The sequence below is a fragment of the Prinia subflava genome, chromosome 3, assembly GCF_021018805.1.
Source record: "Prinia subflava isolate CZ2003 ecotype Zambia chromosome 3, Cam_Psub_1.2, whole genome shotgun sequence".
Taxonomy (NCBI): domain Eukaryota; kingdom Metazoa; phylum Chordata; class Aves; order Passeriformes; family Cisticolidae; genus Prinia; species Prinia subflava.
The window spans coordinates 97151702-97175081 of NC_086249.1; the positions used below are offsets into that span (position 1 = coordinate 97151702).

Consider the following 23380-nt stretch of genomic DNA (forward strand, 5'->3'; position numbering starts at 1 on the left):
CTCCTGATCATAGTGACAAGCCAACAGTTTGCCTTAAAAATCTGTTGAGACAAAGGGGGAAATGCCTCAATGAACAGTTACTCACTCTACTAAGCAAGATGCAAGTCATTTTTCCTGAACAGTTTTTGTATTAGAAGTGTCTTCAAAACAAGAAAATATGTTTCTGGTGTTTCTGTACTTAGGAAATTGATGCAGCAAGAGAGAGGAAGTGATTTCTTTTGTTACTATTCATTGGCTGGCTTGTTTCTAGTCTTATACCTCTCCCAGACCTTCTTGAAATAACCAGGACTTATATGAAAATAACAAAAATCATTAGCTCTTCTCCCAGAGTTTTTCTCTGAACTGCTTCCTTTGTTACTAAAGATGCTAAACCAGTTTGAAGACATATTTTTGAATTTAGATTGCTTGTCCTATACATTTCTTTTTAAAGCACACTAGATATTGAATAGCAAAAAGACAGAACCCCCTCCTCCAAACCCTGTATTTATCCATAAAGTTTCAGATCAGCCTCGGATCCCCCATCTATTCTACACCATTTTTATGAGACTGATAAGAGTTGCTAAAAACAACAGAAATATCACCCCCTGAGGAACAAAAACACATATATGGACTTCTGTATAGGATTTTTAAACAATCCCTTTTTAATTAAGCACCTGACAAAATCAGCACAAAGGGATCTGTGTTATCCTGTAGGAAAACTGCTCATCAAACTTTTAAAAAATAATTTCTATCTCTTCTTATACTCTATTCACTCATGGGATTCTACATTCTTAAAATGCCTCTTAATGAGATAATGAAGAGAGAGAAGAATTAGAGGGAATGTTTTCTAACAGGCTTTTCTTGCCACCACCTCTTTTGTGTCTTGGCATAGGTTAAGAATATATAAAAACATATTATAAGTGTACATCTTCTCTGTGTTCATCATAACCATAGATTATCACACTTACATGGTGGAGATTCCTTTGTAAATACAATCAATTGCAGGTCATCCTTTATGCTATTGGAAACAGTTTATGTTTACTTGTGATTTCTAATCTTCTGATAATTTTTCATTTAAGTAATTGTTTTCCAGAGAGTAAATCTTAACTGTTATCAGGTTAAAGAGAAGGGAATCTGAACAACACTCAACAATCACAGACGTAAGTATCACTAAAAATTATTTATAGACACAGAATAATATTCTGATTAATTTACTCCAGAGGTTTTCTAAATAGCCCTCAATCAAAATTTTAAGGAAGTATCTTAAACCATTAAATAAGTAAAAACAAAACAAAACAAAACAAAACAAAACAATACAAAAAAAAAAAAAAAAAAAAAAAAAAAGGAAAGGAAAAACCATAACAAAATTCTACAGAACAAATAACCCAGCAACCTCCCTCCCCTCAGTTCTCTGAACTCACAGAACAGATTCCAGTCTAATCCTTGTATAATTCAAGTAATGCCCCAATAAGAGATGGAAAGGCAATATTTAACAATTCTGTTACTCTCATTGAAGAGAGAAGTCAGAAAAAGAATAAGTCCTAAAATCAAAACTTAAACCAAACAGACAAAACAAGTCTCCTATTCTACCAAAGGAAACAAAACTATTATTATTATATTATTATTCTGTTTGTCCTCTTCATACTTCATGGTCTATAATATAACGTAGAATTAAGTTTTTTCTTGCATTCCATCCTTTCAAAATTCCAAGGCAGTCAACAATACCATTTAATAAACAGCATATTAATTACTCAGATGTAATTTAGTAAGATAAAATCTTTGCTTTCTAAGACAGTGGAGTAAAATTAAAACTGATTATGAAATTAATTATATTCTAAAGGCACTTGTTTTTTTTAGCCTTACTTACTGCAGAAACAACTAGATTTAATAAGACTGTGAAATGCACTGATGGCATTACATGAAATCAATTAGGGCTCACAAAGGATACTATTAAACTGTTAGTGTAGTTTTCATTTGGAGCATCAGCCTCTGAGGGCTGAACTCCATGGCCTAGCAAAAAAGTGATTTACTACCATGCAAGAGAGAGAAGCCTCAATTCCCTGGCTGGAAAACTTGTCTGGCAGCATTTACAGTTCTTCTTGTACCATGCTTCATATTAAAAAACACTAAATAGACACTTAGATAAACACACACATTATTTTTCCCTTTCTAAAACAAGGGCCTCAAGTAGTATTCACATCACACAAGGCTGCTAACAGATCAGATTGACTCAGTATAATTTAAAACATGTATTCTGTCAACATATTTTGAGAAGCATAAAATGCTAACCAGAAAAAACCAAAACAGCTCTGTAAAATTCAAGTCAGAAGCAGCTGGTAACCAAAACTGGTCAGCATCTGAGTAAGAAGTAAAGAAGGCAGCCTGCCTACTGCCTCTTATATTTACACAATCTAATAAAAAAATATTAGTTGCAAAGAACCACTCCATGCCTTATACATTTATTTGTCACTCTTCAGGAGGTTTCAGACTCCAGTGGAAAACTGAAATATAGAATAGGTTTTCCACTATAAGGAGATAATCTGATTAAAATAGATCTGCTGCAGAAAGATGGTAAAACATCAAGAACTACAACCAGAGGTAATATGAGAATATAGAGAAACACTAATAATCTTTATGCAGATTCAATAACATGGAAACTACAGCTCTAGTTCTGTTCCTCAAGGTCATGCAACTATAAATAAATAATTAAGTAGTGAATTTCCAGAGCCCAGTTCAGCAAATTCAGATGGTGTTCAACTCTCTCAGTTCAACACAACTTCAGTATGTGTTTGATACAAAAGACTCAGAGAAAATCCTACTCCACTGAGGATGAAGGGTTAACCTTCAGCTGACTTTAAAGGGAACAGGATGTTCTCTGATAGTTCCACCACAATTCTTTTTTTGGATTAATTTCAAAGACAAAATTTCTTAGCAGAAGAAATAATAACCCTTCAAACAACAATTCTGGACCATTTAACAGAGTGGGGAGAGAATAAATACACCAAAATTCTGAGTCTGGGGGTAAGGAAATCTGACTATCCTACTGTGAAGAGACAAGACAAAAATGGATTTACCTGAAGCTTTGTGTGCTCACAGGCAATTCTGGCAGAGTCAGCCAAATCTTTCTCTTAAATAGTGCATGATTTGCAATGTTTCCTTACTTCTTAATGATTTTTGAAATAGTTATCAGGTTTTTACTCTAAAAAGATTCTTGATTTGGCTTGAGAGCTATAATTTTGTATTCACTGCCATGCAACTATCTTCTATATATTACAGATAATTTATCCAACTTTTGAGGAGATGCATTTCTTTTCCCTAACACATTAGGGAAAAGAAACATCCTAACATTCCATAACCTGTTCTCAAACCACTTTCCAAATTTTAATGATGGGAATGAACACATAACTGATGCATTCATCATTTTACCTGGTGATTCAGCTTTACTTCAACTTATGCAAAGAATTCTATAAAGTTTATCACAACCTCTTTACAAGCAGCTATTTGGGAAGCAAGTCGAGGATGCAAAGATTTGTTATAGGAACCTCTTGAATAAAACAAAACCGAGATTGAGAGCATATAATGCAGTAAATGTAAATAATGTTCAACTCTGAGCATTAGGATCCTTTTGCAAGGGAATAGTAAAAGGCAGTATTAAGTGCAGTAATGAACCATTGGGAAAAAGGTATGAAGAGCTAAATGGTAAATTTATTCAGATTAGTCAAATCCAGAAGAATTTGGGTAATTCCAGATGGAAAAAAATCATCAGCAATATGATAGCAGAATGATTCAATAGATGTGTTCAAAACAACAGACACTGTAAGGAATATTTAAATGCAGTAAAATCTGACGGGCTCTGAACTGGCTGTAGCCTTGAAGGAAGTATTTTAAATCAAGACCAACAGCTTAATGAAGGTTCCAATACATATTAAAGATACATACATCTTAAAGATAGTAAAAACAAAAGGAATAACTATTTATGCCCATCTTTAACTCTCTCTCCTGAGCCTGGGCTGGGTACCTTCTCCCAACCAGCAGAGAGGAGAGTAATATCAGACATAAAAGCACTGACATGATGGGAAAATGAATTTAGCTAAAGCAAAATTTAATAAACACATTCCATACTTCTACTTTTATTTTCCCCAACATGAAAAGAAATAAAAGTGACAAATGTCCACAGCTCCAAGGGGTCAACACAGTATAAAGGAAGGTTGTCACCAAAGGCAGATATGAATTATGATTTCTTAGTGACATCTTATTTCACAAGTGTATTCTGCTGGTGTTTCTACAGGAAAATAATAATAATAAAAAAAAAAAGCACTGGAAGAGCTGCCTCCTATCCCTTGGAGTAAATCCTCACTGAAAAACTTACAGGTCAACTACCTCAAAAATAAATCTAACTTCTTGGAATCAGTAAAGGTATATGGCTCATCAGCTGACACTGCTAGTAATTAATTAATCTAGCTGAACCATCAACCTCAGACATGCTTCAAACACCAAGAACCCATGGAAATTTTGGAACTGTTTACCATTACTGATAAGGAACAGCATCATGTTTTTCAGATTTTAAAGCTGTGGGCTACAGAAAATACATCCCAGTAAGATTTTAAAAATCCCAACAGTAAATTAGACTCTAACTTGATGTCAATTAAAAAAAACCAAACATATATAAGGAAAAAAAAATAAAATAAGGAAAATAGCAAACATATAACACTACCAAGATAAAATGCATAAAGTGGAAAGTGGATGTTTGCAAGCTTGGCCTTTTAGACACTTCACAAAATGTTGGTTTTAGCACACACTGTGTCAATTAAACAAATGAAATCTCAGAAATACATGGCACATTTTAAACTGATAAAAATAATACCACGAAGTGGACCATATAATGCATTGCCACAAGGCACTACTGTGCTTAAGCAGACATATCTCAAATATGCAACTCTTGATTACGTATCTTGCACAAAGGAAGAACTTGCAGAAATGCCAGCTAGAGTGACAGTTCCAAGAGCTATTATTCCTTATCATTTGCAGAAGATAGTATTTTTTTATAGTTTGCAGGAGATGAGATGCTTAGTAGCTGGGAAGAGCTCTACATTTCTTAAATTTGTCAGGGAACTAGAATAGGTCAGTTAAGTCTGGGATATTGGTCAAAATGTAATTGATATTGGATGACAACATACAGACATACACCATTGGATGATGTTTGTATTATGACAAATACATAAAGATTATGAGCATACAACATAATCTTTTCCTTCTCACAAATCCCCTTGCTTACTCAGTGTTTCCCATTTTATGTACCTGTATCAGATACACCAGAAATGCTCTGTCCTCAAGATTTACCAGTGGAGTCTCACCTGTCCTCAGTGATTTCTCACCATGCCAATTCTGGGACATGCTAGAAAACCACATTGCTAATTCCACTGCTTTCCAATCTGCCCTCTGTGTTGCCACCTGCCCAGACCTCTGCCTTGGTTAGCAGAAGTCATGACCAGACCACCAGCTTCTTGTGCCACTGATCCTTATCAGGAATAATGAGGACTCATTATTTGTTGATTTCTTTGTGACTTTATATAAAAAGATGTGATTGAAATTTCAATCATAGCTAAACAACAGGCACACAAAAAAGACAAGCACTGCTGTTGTCAACTTGACACATTTGGTGGCAACTTCCAAAGACAGAATAAGCATTTAATAGCAGACTGAATTATCCTCAGTTTCAAGCATGACTGACAAGCCAGTGAGGGGAAATCTTAAACTGCATGCACAGCAGCTGAAGAAATACAAAAATACAAGGAAAAAACTAGGGAAAAAAAAAATAAAAGCTATCACGAGAATAACAATGCAAACAAAACATGACAACTAAGGTCAAATTCTTTTTCCTGGCACTCTGCTAGTCCATCAGCTTTATTAATTTCTGTTCAGTTTGTTTTAAAGGATATGAAGCCTGATAAGAAGTCCATTGAGGGGACTGAAAAAACATTCATTTCTTCTATGAGCTTTGGATGAGAGCAATAATCAGTTTGCTACAGTTTGTTAATTTATCTACAGAATAATTGGAAATAGATTTAAGGTTAGACTTTCAGGGCACAGAGCATTAGCTTCTGTTCTTGTTGAAACAGAAACTAAAATTTTCTAATTACTTCAGAAAATCTCACCTTTAAGAGAAAGAACAACACATTTGTCTTAATTTTCTAATGGGATGGGAACAAAAATTGACATTTCTGTTCTTTCACAATCAAACTTATTCTTGCTTAGTACCTTGTTCCTCCTTCATCTCCTGCATATGCAAAAGAGGAAGATTTCTGAAATAGAGCATTTCTTTGATATGCCCACATTAAGCTTCAGTTATGATTCCAGTCTGGCCACAAAACTGCTGTCCCTTTAGAATTCTGTTCCATTTAATGATTTGTAAATTAAACTATTTAATGATTTTGTCCACTCAAATTTCCCTTTAACACTTGAACTGTCCTCATTTTCAACAGAAAGGAGTAAAGAGCATTTAACACATAGTAATTATGAACAAAGAAACAGAATTTTGTTTCAATCAAGACCAAAATAAAAACCAAGAACAAGGAAAAAAAGAAAGTAAAATAGTGAGTGTTTGAGCATTAAGGAATGGTCTTCTAAATGTGTTTCCTGCTTAGTTTCTGTTGGCAACTTTCTAACACTATTGGAAACTGGTCTCACTGCAAGATACCAGTCCTATTCTCCTTTTTAATTGTGTACAATTAAATCATTAACACTGGATGAGAGCATGGTGCTAGTAACACCAAGGTCGAGGGTTCCATCCCTGTATGGGCCATTCACTTAAGAGCTGTATGATTTTTGTGGGTACCACACCTCCAAATATTCTGTGATTCTGTGATTTAAAACTCAAAACTGTGCTCTCAACGAGCTGAATTCATGATGTCTAGACATCTGAGCAAATCCTTTGTGGAACAGACAAACCCGAGCCATTTAATTTAAAAACAACAACATTTTTTGCTCTGAGGGAACTTTTGTTTGTCTGTGGGAGGTCTTAGCAAACCTACAGATGATCTATTGTCCTTCTGGAAGAGATAAAGGGAATAGACTCTATATATATTCAAGTGATGGGAAAATTTAGTTTCCTTAGACTCATGCTAAAACTTTTAAGAAACTCATCCCTGAAGTCACAAGGATCCATAGATCCTTTTGCCAAATGCTGCATTACTGATGCTACTCTCTCCTGAAATAACTCAAGAACTCTTTCCTTTTTATAATCATAAAAGAGTTTCTCAAGAATCACAGGAATATGTTCCCAAAGGTTGAAATGATGAATCACAGAGTATTCTGGGTAACACTGCCTTTTCAGTGCATCCTACCAGCAGTTTGAAAGCATATCCAAGACTATCCTCTCAAAAATTAAACCAAAAACGTTCAATACCATCAAATGAATTCTCATCTTGGATCTGATGTCAGCAATGCACAAAAAAAGTGCTGAGTGGAGAACTAAGATAAAACTAGAATATAAGAAGCTAAGATGACTTTCTAGATCTCCTGATTATATGAGCTTCATCTGGCAGCTTCATTTACTTCTTTTTACAATTTTTTCTCTTATATGTGATAAAATGTCATCATTCTGAGGGATATCAGGAAGAAAAAATAGCAAAGCATTGATAACTGATGTCATTGCAGGTAAGACTGATATTATATTTTGTACTTAAATATTTGCCTGAGATTGTAGGCAGTTAGTAGAATGTCTTTCAAATACATTACCTCTCTTTTATCTATTATCATAAAATAATCCTACTGCACAAAATGGTTTTTTAGGTGTGCTTTTAAAAATGGATATATTGAGAAATAAATAAAACATAAACCAAGAAACATAACAAATTAAAATTTAAAGCATCTTAACCTTGCCTTCCCATCCTTCTTATAGCCTTTATCTGAGGATTTAAAATAAAGGTAAGAGAATGGAACAAAGATAGCATAAAATACTTAAATCTCTTTTAGGAAAACAACTCTTAGGTAACTTTAAAGACATCCATATTCTAAACACAAAAAGCTTAACATTTATCTTCACAAGCGGCAAATATAGAGGTTTTTTTGAGAGTTTGCTAACTCTGCTGGAGAGTGACTTCTGAGAAGTTTGGAGTGCTTTACTGACAAATAAGTTTCATGAAAACTAAAGGCTTCTTATGCCAACTTCTCTAATAACAAAGACATGAGGACACCATATAAAATTCAGACTTTTCAGAATAGTTCCAGACTAAATGCTTTTTTGAAAACTGTCTGCTTTATTCAAAATAATAGTCAGCAGAGACACATTAGTTCTTCAGAATAAACATGCTGACATATAAAATTATTTGGTCCTTGACATAACTGTGATACCTCAGATTGCAGAGGTTGCTTAGTGTGGTCAGTTTTACTGATGAAGTAAACGTACTTAAGTCCTTCAAGATTTCATACCAAGAGAAGTTCTCAAAGGCAGCAGCTGACGAACATCTAGACTGAGAATTCCTTCTTTACACAATGGAGGCAACAAAGATAAATGTATTATCAACATCTCTCACAAAACAAAAGAATTGCCCTACAATTACAATATTTTCCAGCAGACTTTGCAATTTTAAATTAGAATCCATTTCTAAACTGGTGTAAATAACAAGCCTTAGCATGACATGCTCATCATAAAGAAGCAGTCTCTCTTCATGTCTGCTTTCTTTGAGCCTGGCAAAATTATATTGAAAACCAATCAATAAATCACCACAGCATGATGATAAAAATGAAAATTGTCATTGTATTTTTTGGGGGGGAAAAAAGTTTACTTCAGAAATTGACATTTTTCATCTTCACCTAGAGCCACATTTGCAGGGATTTCTTGTTCACACCCCCACGAATGCAGCTCTACAGCCAGGACAACAACTGCAGGCACAGATGTGTAAACAGACTTCTCAAGTAAACAAGATTCCCATGGCCACAGTGTGCCTGCACAGAGAATTTTTGGAGTTCATACTCATGTTCTATACAGATTTTAGGAATGTGAACCAAGCTTCAAAACAGCTGCAGAATGGAAAGGGAAAGGATGACTTTGCTTGGAGACTGTGAGTTCTTTGCTGCTGCTTGACTTGAGCAGTCCAAGCCAAAACGAGCAAATAAACTTTTCAGAGGTGGCTCCTAGAAACAGTCTAGATAGTGGCACCAACTCTGAATCTTCAGTATAACTCAAAAAAATTCACACTTCTGGCTGCTGCTGTGTAAATGCAGTTTTCCTCACCCAGAATGTAATACAACTGTAAAGCAAACGTGATTACTTCCAAAAGTTACATGAAGTAAAGCAGTGTTAGGACAGGTACATTATATTAAGAAAACCTGTCTCCAGCAGAGTGATTGAGCTCTTTCTGTGCGGGTAACAAAATTATACTTTCAAAATTCATGTACAGATAAAGGTTACATTCTAATATTTGTATCTTTTTAGCAAGCAACAGCTGATTAGGAGTAGTTTGCTGCTGAAAGACCATATCTAGATTATGACCTTTTTAACACTTAGAATTACTGTTTTATTATGCATTTACATATGAAAGAGATATGCATTATACTTATGTACTGTTTATGTGCTTTGTTTGGCCATTTACATTTTACACTGTCCAGGTGACATGCAAAATCAAAGTATTTATACAACTGGCTGCATTAGAGAATGAACACCATTCTTAGTTAAACCTGGGAATTGGTACCTCATGTCTTTCAAACACGTTTAGAAACACATCTCCTTGTCTCTCCTTACACTGATTTTTCACTGCTCATACCTTGCAGTGGGGAAAGGAAGGTTACTTTTTATGTTTAGATTGTGCAGTGTCCTCCTATTGTCTCAGGAGCCAAAAAAGCTCTTGAGCAGTGAAAGCTCCCAACACCTACTGCATGGTCTGAGCTCCACTGAGCTTGGCCACAGGAACTGGTGGGCGATGTGAATATTTGAAGATGTCTATTACACAGTGGTGGTTTGGAATCCTAAACAATTCTCAGAGTATGTTATATAACTATTTTCATAATAGACACTCCATTTAAGAAAGATCTAAGTCATTTTTTAGCTTAATATTTAAGCTAATGGTATTTAACATATTTAATCATAGAAATTAATTAATTAATCATAGCAAAGGAAAATACAAGCAACTGTTGATATTTTGTATGGTAATTATTTGTATTTCACATAAAATGTGTGTGCCCACAATAGGAGGAAGTAACATAATACTACCATAACAAGCATTTATTTATATAGCAAATTTGTAATTACTGCTTCTATCATTGACCTTTTTCCCCTCTTGAGAAGATTTCAGTTCATCTATTTGATTTATTTTTGTTAATGCAAGCAGTAGAGGCCACTTTCTCCTTAACTGCTTCAGCTTAAATAATATGGCTATTTCTTGGAAAGTCAATGCTTCTAAAGAAGAAGAGGCCTGTTCACAAGTCAGTCTGGCTTTCACCCCATGATCAGTCCATGTGCTTTTTGGTGTATCTTTGCAGTATCAACAGCAAAAGTAAAAATTAAAAAGTGTCAAGTGAAGAAAAGGGAAACAACCATCAAGCACCCACCAGCTTGTCCCTTAAAGGACTTAGTGAGGTACTGGTTATAGCTCAGTGTTATAAAGCACAACAGTAAGGCAAAGGGTAAACACACAGCAATCAGCTGCAAATCTACTTAAGCAAAACAAAATACAAGCTAGCAGATGTTGCCTTAATGACTGAAGTACTTGCCTTGGCAACTATTACCAACAGGCAAAGTGGAATTTTACTACTGCTTGCCTGCATGTTGTCTTAGCAAACTGGTTATGGAAAAGCAGGTTTTACTTTTTTTTTACACTGACACAAAATTCTGATATTAATGACAATTTTAAGGAAAACCAGTTTGAAACAATGTAAGTGACTCTTAGTTTTATTTTTTAAAAGAAAATATTCACAAAATATTTAGGCCATTTAACTCAGCAATATATATAGAGAAAGCAAAATCTTCAGCTGAATACTTCCTCTTGGGACATAAGATATGCATAAAAAGTGATAAAACTGCTTGTAAAATACTGGAGAAATGGTCAAGAACATAATTAGGAGCCTATTTGTACTGTCATTGTTGGCTGACCAAGTCATCAGAGCAGTATTCATTCTCTAGATGAAAATAACACATACAGATATATCTGAAATCATTGGATACATATCTGAGTGAAAACTAGCCTTGAAGACTGTGACAAACAATTCATGTCTCTTTTCTACTTAGTAAATATTCTCTTACAGTTCAAAAGATCCCCAAAATCATAACACCCTCTTATTTTTTTTTTTAATTTCTCTATGTAATAACCTGAAAGTTGAAGAGTTGAAGCATAGAAGGAGGGCAAAAAATCCAAAGTGAACCCCCCCACAAAAACCAGAACAAATTGGCATTTAAGTCATTCAAAGGACATGGACTTAATTCTTTCTTTCCACAGGGCATTTTAACAAATGAAACACAGAATCATACAGGTTGGAATAGACCTCTGAGATCATCAAGTCAAACTCTTTTCCCAATGCTTCCAAACCTACCTCTAAATCCTGTCCCTAGGTCTCACATTTACACGGCTTTAAATCCCTCCAGAAATCTAGGACATTTTTTCAAGACCTCACTCATGAACTGCTGCTGCATGAGCAAAACGCCTGACTAGTGCTTCAAAGAAACCTAAAAAACCCTACATGCACAGAAAATCTTCCAAGTAAAAGTCTTATGCTGACTTGATGCCTTAGTATGTCCATATTTATCCATGTCTCACAAAAGACCAAGAGAAATGTGATACAGCCCTTAGAGAAGCTTATCAACTGCTGTTTGCAGCATGCTTCTTTTTCAAGTTCCCAAATCATGAGAAGTGTTACAATAGTCATATACAGAACACTAAATTAAAATATATTAGAAATGTAACAACACCATACAATCAAAAATTAGGATGCTCATTTCACAGTTCTTATTTATTCCTACCCTTTTGTACTTCTTAAAGTGAAATGTCAACTCAGTCACCTAAGCAGGTCTCTTCTTAGATATAAAATACTTACTATAGTAATTCATCTAACATGTCTGTGCATTTTATAGAAGCTTGCAAGGAATGTGTTTTGAAGAATTTGTACTCTCTCTTAGCCTAGTACTTGGCAGAGTTCATGCAAGAATGGCAATTTTCACCTTTGGGCAACATTAGACACACCTGGGCTTGTGCCTGAGGCATTGACAGATTTAAAAATGCACCCTTAGCTACAATTAACACAGGGCAGGCACAGCAGCTACACACATATCCTGGACTTCTCCCCAAGCAGGACTGTGGTTCTAAAGACAGACAAAAGCACTTTCCTTTGGTTCTCACATCCAATCCTTTTGAGCTGTTGATTGTATGTACTCATAGGGAATGGTTTTGAGCATTAGACTCCCAGCTTTTCTCATCCAGAAATAAACTGTCCCCCCAAACCCCTTTCTCAGGCCACAGTGAGCAAAACATTATTTAGTGAAAGTACAGCTACTTTTGATAAAGCTAAAATGGCTATTACTATAACAGGAGAAATGCAAGCAGGTATAAATGGAATGTTTATACTAAAATCTCAGTTTCATTAAAAATGCAAAGCTTTGAAATTATTGCGTGCCTTTCTTTTAGTGGACATCAAGAGTGTTCCTTCTCTCATTTGAACAGGGTCTTAAGTCCGCTGTAAGTTTGCTTCAGAAAAATGCTGCTGGAGTGACTCATTCATACAAACATCAAACTATGCAAAAAAGTGACATTAAACTTCTGTAGTCATCAGTGATCTAAGTAACAGCCATTACACAAGAAGATCTACTGAATTTACTGCATATTGAGCTAAACTGACTTCTCTGGCCTTGTTCATAGACTTTAAGTAAAAACATGTTTGATCTATTTCATTTATAGATTCAGTTATAAGGCTTTATCCAAGTTACTGATTAAAAGAACTTTCACATAATTTTTACATATCTAATCTCATGTGCAATGATTTAAAACTCTTTCATTACTATAAAGAAAGTAAATTTTACTGCAATATGTTATAATCTTATAAATTGTATATTGAATGATTCACAATTTCTTGGCAAGTTGCAAAAAAAAATTGCTTTTAATAAGAAATTGGTATCTAAACCAAACACTGAAAGACTGCAAAATGTAATCAAAAATGTGGTCAAGGATTTAATAAAACCTTTCTTGACTAGAGATTTACTTCAAAGATACAGGATAACATTTCTGCTTTGAACCTGCTTGAATAGGGTATGTCTGTCATTTTGAGATTTGGTTTATGAGTCAGAATCACTGTTGTGATTGTGATGTGGAGATAGTGCAGATATACAAAATAATTTTAAATACTTGAAATATAACCTATTAGCTTAAGTTAGTTGGCAACTGTTTATAGCAGAGGAAAATTGGCAGGAAGCTAAATTTTATTTGCAATAATGAAATGCTATTCTAAAGACACATTTCCAAAAATTCTACATAAGATCAATCATGACTACAGTCACTCCATTTGCAAAAGTTACATCTTCTGTAATCTCAAACCACAGCTGACCAATGAATGTCAGTGGAGAGTAACAACAAATCTAATAGCAGAATTTATATCCCACCTTTTATTAATGGCAGCCCACGATGCATTAATGCTGTCTGTCATCAGCTGAACATTTCTGGTGTCATCTGCTGAATAATCACGGAGCAGCTTTAGAGCCATGTCGTTTGCCACATCTACATTTATTTGCCACTGTCGTATCTCTTTTGAAAATTGCTGAAGTAAAAAGAGAAAGAAAGAAAGAATAATCCTCAGAGCAATATAAAACAGTCACGTACATTGTATGATTATTAGAAAAGGAGCTGAATGACTTAAACCATCTGTATAAAAAGAAGAAAAAAAAGAAAACAAAAACTTTCTCAGATTTACTGGAAATGAAAATCAGTCTTTCTAAATGTTTTAAATTCTTTTGGTCATAAGACCATAGAACTACTAAACTCTGAGAGGACCAAGCAACCAACTTCTAAATGCTGGAAAATACATGACAGCTCAAATTGATAACCACTGATTAGAATGTTGATTATTCTTTTCTGACACACAAATAGATGGATGCATTATTATGCATTATGAAAACTATGATTATTTGTGACATTGAATACTGAGGTAGAAAATACAGTATATAATCATATACTCTTTTTATATGATTAAATATATTTTCTTTTTTATACTGTGAAATAATACTGATTTGGAGAATTAATACCTGTGCTCCCAGGTCAGTTTTTTTAAAAATTTTGTTCATTTTAACAATTTTTTTATGTAATTAGTGCCATCTACTGGAACAGCACTAAATCTTCAATACAGCAAAATACTACTGGTAAACCTATCCATATCTTTATAATGTTAAATTATGCTTAATACTAAAAAGCTTTTAAAATTTTTGTTATTCTTTGCTTCCCCATTTCCTCTCCACTTTCTCCTCTCTTCTCTCCTCTCCACCTAGGCCAGCTGCCTCAGTGCAGAGGCAGGCCAGGAAATCCAGAGCAGTCACTCAGCCAGCAGCCAGCTCCCATGCATCTTTCCTGTTAGTCTTTCTCTCAGAGCAAATTTCCATATAAATGCACTGAAGCTGCATATTTAATCCATAATGTGTAACAACAAAATGAAAGAGCAAAGTTAATTGATTGCCTGCTCGTACTTTTGTACTGAACAGACTCCAACTAGCCAATAAAATGGACAATGCAAGTTGAAAACAGTTTGTATTTGTAAATAGAAATAGTAAGTTGCATGTAAACATTTGGAGCTATTGACAACAAACAGACTCGACTGGCTTTATCGTTGTGCTTTAATACACACACTGGGAAATGCCTGCGAAGAAAAAAAAATAGCTTTTTTCCCTTCATTCTCCCAAGGCAGTATTCCTTTTGAAATCTTGTTTTGACTCAGATATAGAATTCTTCACACAGAGCTGAACTTACATGTAATCCCTAGTGAAGGAGTCTAAATACTAAATAAAAATAAATAAATGTTAAATAATTTATGCATTTATATTTTAACCTCAGAAGATCTGTAAACTGATTTTGATTAAGACTGGGACTGAAATGCACTTGCTCTTTGAATAGAGTGCAAATGGAGTTTTTTGGGGGGGTTCTATTTTTCCCCCAAACTCTTATCTGTTAAAAGACTGCTTCAGCACCTCTAGGTTCTCTCCATAATTTAAAACTGAAAACAAGAAATTCCCCATTTCCTCTGCAATTCCTTCATGAGAGGGCAGATCACTCTACTCCAAGCTACAACTACAGCACCTTGTTTTGAACAAGGGATCCTTTTTCAACCAATCAAACATTAGGAGGAGCCTACAAACCCCTAATCCTGAAAACCACCTGAACATGTTATGGTTAAGCTCACCTAAAATGAAGCTCTCTAGACAATTTTTTAAAGAAATTTCTCTTTGCTAAGTAAGGAGATCTGGACACTAGAGAGGGTAATTTTGTGAAAAACAATACTGGCAGGTGGTTGTTTTGGAAACAGCCTGCCAGGCTCCTTCCCTGCCAGAATGATATACAATAAATATATAAATTTTATACAAAATACTAAATACTAAATAAATTCTACAGTAATTAGCATTTCAGTTTTGTAGATCTTATATAGCAAGTATCTATTCTACATTTAGGTCTATCCACCTTTATTTTACCCCACCTTTCTCTTTGTTTAAAATTACACAGGCATGCAGGTAAATTTTGTTCTCAGCCAAAGAATCACAGCAGACTGACTGTTCACTGCTTTGTATAGAAAAGTTACCATAACATTTTCCCTGCATTGTAAATTAATGGTCTGTAAACTTTACTTTGAAAATAAGATTTTTTTGCCGAGACCCATGTGAATAAAATTGACCTTCTAAAAGATTTGAAACCCTGTTTTATAATAAAAAAATGGGAAGATCCATTACAAGGTTATTTCCAAAAGTGTTGTTCTCACTATTAAATTCAACATTAATCCATTAACTTCCTGACACTACAACACTAGGTTGAACACTCAGGAAAGAAATGATGAATGTAGAGAGCTTTGGTGATGGAAACTATTTGTATTTTCTGTTTTACAGGAAATTGATATGTAATTTTTCAACAGCTTTGAGGAGTGCATGCTTCAACTTCGCTCTGTGTGGAGGCACTGAGAACAAAATGTTACAAGTTTTACCTGGGTACAATGTTTTATGGGTACAAGTTTTACCTTGTCTCTCCCACCAGAGGCCCATTAACTGTTCTCCTACATGACAGCAATGTATGCTTCAGAATTACATTCTTTTTTTTTCTCTTTTCCCTTTTATGTATTTAGGCCTCCTTTATCTTTTAGCTACTGAAGACCACATTTGTTTTTTTTCTTCTTTAAAGGAAAATGCTACTTTACCTTAACTTGTTTCTGACATTCTTTTTAAAGCATTCTCTTTGTTTTGTCTGTGTTACCACTGGAATTTGCCGAGTTTATTAAAAGGCTTAAAGAATTAAGGCTGTGCATTTATCATGTTACTTAGGTATAAATTTATTTCTAATTTTTAATTAGAGGATACTAGTTGATGCTATTAGGAATAAAGCCTGTGCAATTAAGAGCCCTTGATTAAAAACAAGTAATGAAATCAGTGCTGCACTTTATTTGATCCCAAGATTGCCCAGTGGAATAAAATCAATGATGCACAGTAGTTCAAATATAGAAATATGTATGTACAACATCACTCAGTTCTGTGTATATATCACAAATCTGGAAAATCAGGCTATCTTTCTGTCCTTTTCCTGTATATCTGTAGCATGTTTTATTTATATACTTAAAGAATTTATTTTTTTAATCAAGGGATTCTAATTCACTGTTTGCAACATCGTCAATAACATGAACTTAATTGTTAATTGTTTTACGGAAATCAACACGGTACACAGTCAGCCCTGGAATAATAAAAACCCACAAAATGCTGATTTTGTTCTCCATCTTGGTACACAGGGAATGGCAAAAGAGTCCCTAGTAAATTATTACCCTGGAATAAACTGACAAAGGCAAGCAAAGGCAGCCTCAGCCTTCCCCACAAATTTAGGAAGTGAAGTTCACACCTGGGCTCTGCCAGTGGAAGGCTGCCTGGCCTTTGGAGTCCCAACAGGCTGGGATGTAACCAGGCTGCTCTTTAATTCCTGTTTAGATGAAGAAATAAGTGGTCAGTGAAAGAAAGGATGAAACATTGTCTCCATCCTTCCTCCTCTCCACTTTGGCTATTCCCGATGAAGTTGTACACAGGGAAAAAATCCACCTCACTAGCTCCTACCAAAGCAGGGAGCTAAGGAGTGAACAGGCAATCCTAGAAATTTGGTTTGCTTTGGGGTTTTGGGGGTTTTTTTAAATTTTATTTTCTCCTCTTTCAAAGAGAAGCTCAGTATCCCATTAAGAAAAGGCTAGTTTTACACTAGCCTATGTTCTGATGACGTGGTGATGCAAATTGAGGTGTGATTGTGTACTATTTATACACCTATAACCTTCAGCCTGCTGAGTTAACCATCTGCAGTCATCACTTAATGAACTATAAAAACCAGGGCTTAATGGGTAAAGACTCTCCTTGGCCAGATTGCCATATTCTGGTTCCCCACACCTAACACCAGTTTAGTACTCGAACATCCAATTAAAAAACAGAATTAAAAAAAAATGCTGTAATTCTCAGCAAATAATTCTGAATTAATTTCTGATTCAAATTAATGATATTTTTAATTATTAGCTAAAGCTAATAATACAGTTGGTTACTTTTATCCTTTAAATTTCAGAAACAAAATTTTAAAATTATTTTAAAAACTTTAATGGCCAAATACAAGCAAGTTACAGATTTTTGTTTTGTGCTGGCATTACAAAAAAAAAAAAAAGAAATCAAGAGACTGATATTACTGATTTTACCATGCACTCATGTATCAGGATGCCCTAACAGAAATGTACTAACACAAGCACTGATTAAAAGTTCCCCTAGAGTAGAAGGGAACTTGCACACTGATTCAGCTGTCTTCAGGCAGACCTACAATGTTTAACAAGCAAATCAGAAGAACACTCGGTGACTACTTTCTCACACCAGGCTATGTTGAGATACAAAGCTGACAAAATTAATGTCTGAATTTATTAAGTCTTGCACTGACCCCTCTCTTTCCCTCAAAGCAAATGAATAGAAATTACAGCTGCCTCTTCATCAGTGTAACAGCAAGCAAAGACAGCCTACTTACTCTGCATCTTCAGGGGACAACATCAAAATGTATGTGTTTGGCACAGAAGCCTGGAAAGCATTTATTTTGAGAACTTGATGCATTTCTAGGTCCTTCAGTTTAGATAATACTGTACAGCAGAAACATAAAGCTGCTAACTCAAAAAAAATTCCATTTTCTGGAGACTTTGTGACCCCTTATTTCAAGCATGAACATAACAGCTGATGCTGTCACATCTGAGAAACTTTGATGAAGGATTTGACACAATAGGAATTGCTGGCAGACAAAGATAATTCCTCTAGGAAGGTTGGCACAGAAGAAACACAAAAAGGAGAAGGAAGAATAAGAAAATAAATTCCCCCACCCCTCCTACTCCCCATTTTCTAAGACAGAGATGAATTTTTTCTAGACTTGAGGAAAAAATGATAGGCAAAACCCAATAAATGCAAGTTAACAACCCTGGAAGAGTAGAGTTTGTTGATATTCATATCATCACGAGGGCACAAATTAAGATGGAATAGCTGAGAAATTGAAATTAAAATTATAGGTTAATGTCTGTAACTTGACACAACTCATTTATCTCATTGGATCCAGACTGGTGGGAATGGCTGAGGATACAGATAGCCCAAGTGCTTCTAAAGCAAGAGGCTAAAAAATCAAGTCTTCATTCCTAAACTCTGTTTATAGGTAGAGATGCATTTTGTGAATAAGTACATTATTATTTTTTCTCTAGAACTCTGGAGGTGGAGGAGAATGGCATGTTCTTATTTCTCTCCACAGATAATGTTGATCCAAACAAATACATAGTTTTTTTACAAATCATACACTCTTAGATGGACCTCATCTCAACTTCATATACGCTTGTCAAAAAAGTGGACAAAAATCTATTTCTAGAGAAATATTTTCAATTATTTTCCTAGTTAAGTAATTTGTTTTTGAAAAATTAGACACTCCAAAACTATGACATAAGACAGTGTTTGCACAGAACTGTTTTTTTGTTAATTGAGTCTTTGCAGAGCTGAGACATTGACTATGTTGAAGCTTTTCCTTTTTTTAAAGCAAACACTGGGCAGAAGCCAGGACTGTATCTCTGCAGGAAGACAGTGACAAATGGGAGTCCTCTGTGCTGAATGACAGTACTACACATGATCTATAACTCTTTCCAATACATTAGTGACTGATTGCCCTTGTTTACCATAATCTACCCTTCCCAAGCAATGACCCTTTTGGTACAATCTTAAATGAGAAAATCTAACCTCAGCTCAGCCCTCAAACAATGGGCTTTTTATGCTTCTTACAGGCAAGCAAAAGGAAAAAAAAAAAAGCAATCAAAACCCCCAACCGATTTTGCTTCTACTTCTAAATGCACTAATTGATGGTAGAGATAACTGAACCAATCATGAAGTTCTACATGTATTTTTTCTGGCAGCAAAAACAGTTGATGAGGACCTTACCCCACAAACTCTTCACAGCAGTGCATTATCATTTAGCTGTGTAAATAGGACTGCTCTAAGTACACAAACTTTAACCAAAAATTGAGTGGTAGGAGTTAAAAAAAAACCCTACAAAAATCTGGTGGGCAGGAGAGGAGAATATATCACAAAATACTTGTGTAACTCTTTTCCCACAGAGGCAGGAGTCACCTTAAAAGGCTGATCGATTGGTTGGTTTCAATCTTGGTTTTCCCCAACTAGAAAATGAGATATTATTAATCTTAAACAGCTGTTCTCAAAATTTATTCATGAAGAATGTCACCAAAGTATGACTGTTTCCATTACAAGAACTTTAAAAACTGATACAACAGAGAGTATTTTCTACCTGAGGTACAGCTCAGCTATATAAGTTAACATATTTAAGCACCATAACGTGTGCAACAGTGCAACATACATGCTAAAATCACAAGAGCGGCCATTTCAGTGGTTTTTTTTCAGTTAATAACCCTGTCAAGGTTGAAGCTGGTGAGATCATCTTGTGGCAAATCTAAAATGCTTAATTTCCAAAATATATCCATTTAGTTTGCTACAGTTGGGATTTTTTCCTGTTTTCTCAACTGCTTCCATAAAAACCTGTACAGCTTCATTAGCAGTGCAGACAGCCACAGGCAGCCACTCCAATACTACAGGATTTCCCAGTCTGCAGTACCAGTGCTCTGAGGCTGTTGTTGAACAGATGTGAAATACTTGGGCTAAGAAGGTAGGTATTCCTCCTGCAAGACCAGCCAGCTATTTGTTATGACTGTTAAGACCAATTTCAAACTCAAGGAATATGTGACACAGGTTAAATTCTTTCTAATTTGCTGTGGGAGATTTTTTTGCAATGTACACTGTCCACAGTTAGAGGACAATTTCTTTAATGACTTCATTAACTCAAATGGAAATATTTTAATACTCAGTAATGACCTTAAGTTCTGTGTTCTGCTTTTTCAAAGCTTCCACGGTGTAGGAAATTTCTTTCCATGACTCAAGCTTAGTTTTTGCTTGTTCAAGAACCTGCTCAGCTTCTCGTTTAGCTTCCAGCCACTGCGTTGAATCCTTCAACATCTCTTGAAGCTGCTGTCTCCGGCTTTGGAGGTACCCGTGCACTTCATCCCACTGGCTCTGTATCTTTTCAACTGGTGAGACACAAAGGAAACAAAAGATTAATTACTTAAAAGTTTTTTTTTTTTTTTTTTTTTTTTAAATTTGTTTTCTAAAAGGAGGAAAAGTTATATTAAAATCTTTTTAGAACTGACCAAATCAGAAAACTTTTGTTCTTTTAAACTGTAATTGCATCGAAGTTTAGTTCAACAGAAAAGAACAGATAAACTGTCCTGGGTCACACAGTATGGCATTGTGACACACAGCATGTGTTTCAATGCATATGCAGCAAGAAATGACAGGTTCATGCCTCAAAAACCTATATGAAATAGGACCACATTTGAGAAAAAGTATCCGCAATAATCCTTCATTCTTAACAAACTAATACAAGGATTTTCTGAAGAACAAGTCCTTTAGGGACTAGAGTAATATTAGTTAAAGATTTATTGCAAGATATAATTAATGGCTGTACTTTCTTATTTCATTAAGGGAAATATTAGCAAACTGCAAAGGCTAAACAACTTTCTCATATGCTCATGTTAAATGTAAAATAACAATGAGCTGTATCCCCTATGTGAAAGAAATGTGATTTCTAGAAACTTAAGAATTCCTAAAATCACTGATAATAACTGTTGGCTAGCATCCAGCACCAGGCTTGTCCATAGTAGCATAAAAACCCCAGTAGACCAAGTTGTCCAAGCAGCTGAAGCTTGACACAATATAAACAAAAACCCCAAAGTCCACAAACAATAAGACCTGTGCAGTGCATGAAGGAATAAGCATTTCATTTATATATATACATATATAAACACACATAATTCCCAGAGAGTAGTCAGCACAAAAATACATTCTCAGTATTTTCTTGAAGACTTCTTCACTACATTGCAAATTCACAGGCCTTCTAGGGAAGGGAACTGAGATTCCCAGAGTAATCAGATAGCAATTGAAATATTCATTGACTGGTATTTCCAACACTGCATCTCTCTGCAAGGCTGATTCCAGAATGGTGCAGCCTAAAGACCTGGATGAGAAATGCTTCAGCAAGGAAAAGAGACTTCCACCTATCAGTGCTTTTCCTTCTTGCGGAAGAAAGGATAAAGATTTTTCCATGGACTCAGTTGAGGTTTGGAGAGAGAGGAGAAAAACCTTTCAGCATCTCTGCTGAAGCCTAGGGAGAAAAACTGAGTAAGCACGCACAGCAGCACGTTTAAGTCAAAGGAGAAACAAAAGGAACTGAAGAAACAACTGGAACACATAAAGCACCAACAGAGCACAACAGGGGTAGCCTAAGGTGCAAATGCTTAAATTTAATCTGAAGCAAATCTAACCCCTTGTTTTAAGAAGCTGTATACTCATGTCACAAACCAACTCATTTCTGTGCCCTCTCTGGGCGAGGATTTCTGATGTAAGCTTTAGAGTACACTTGAAACAACAAAGAGGCTGTAGACTTCAGGGAGAGTGAATAAAAGAAGTGAGCTGCTTGAGCAAATCTTCCTGCTATGGCCACAGCATGTGGCTCAAGGGTTGTGCTGGAGGCTTAGGGACAAAGACTGCCTAAACACCTTCCACAGTGTCACTGGCAACAGCTGCCACCTATTTCCTGCAAATCATTTCTTGAGCTCCTTCCCCCTTTGAGGCATTCATATCTTCCGATTCCTGGTAAAATGGAGATTTTGGTACATTGCAGAGAGAAATACAATAGGTTGTTTGTGTCAGCTGTCCATGAAAAAGAAAACACAAACAACAAAAATCCCAACTATTTTTGTTTTACTGTACGTTTCCCTCTTGGTGTGGGTAGTTTGGATGGTTTTTTGGTGGTTTGTTTCTGTGGTGGTGGTGCGAGGATTAAGAAATGAATGAAAACTCTCTGCTTCAAAGGAAAGCTGGATCTACAGTTATATCAATTTTTCATAAGAACAGCTTTTAATAAGAAATGCTGATATTTCTTATCACAAAAAAATCAAAATATTTATAGATGTATTGGTTCCATAATATCTCATGAGGTTTGTATGTAAGTAAGATATTTAGCAGTCCTCCTCCAGGGACTGTGCTCTTTGCAGCAAGACTGAGTTTCTCATCAGACACCACAGTCCTGGGACTCCATGATGACCAATTCTCCCACCCAAGAGGACAGTGAAGCTGCTTAATGAAAACTGCATTCAGGATACCCCAGGAGCCCATTAACACAAGAGACTGTGAATGCACAAGCTCCAAATCTATGAAAAACATTTCCCATTTTCCTGTGAAAATGCTTGGTTTAGCTCCCTCAACAAAGTCACATATATATAAATATATATATTTACTTTTGCTTTATTACAGACTGGAATTTAAGTGTTCAGGAAGTTAGTAGGCAATCTAAATGAAACAAAAAAAAAACCCTCCAAAATAAACATTGTTTTCTTTTACTAGTGAGTGACCAAACCCAATTAACAAAGTACTTCACTTGTGATTAAACACACCATGATATCTATATAATTAATCTGGCTTTTCTAAGATAGAATATACTAAAAGGTGAAGTACTATTTAAGATAAAATATGTATAAATAATTTATTAGAGAGGTTTTCATAATGATGACAACATAATTTAATGCAATTTAAAAAACCCTTCATTACTATACATTTGCAATTTCTAAATGATGCTCCCATTTG

At 35.2% G+C, this 23380-nt stretch overlaps 1 protein-coding gene across 2 annotated transcripts in view; it reads right to left on the reverse strand.

Annotated features, from left to right (window-relative positions):
* Positions 1-23380, reverse strand: part of DMD (dystrophin) — a 978378-nt gene that overhangs the window by 243863 nt on the left and 711135 nt on the right. For both annotated transcript variants that reach the window (XM_063392999.1, XM_063392994.1), the window contains 2 exons: positions 20555-20766; positions 13562-13716 (listed from right to left, as the gene is read on the reverse strand). In XM_063392999.1, the coding sequence (XP_063249069.1) occupies positions 13562-13716; positions 20555-20766 (367 nt within the window). The remainder of the gene's footprint in view (positions 1-13561; positions 13717-20554; positions 20767-23380) is intronic.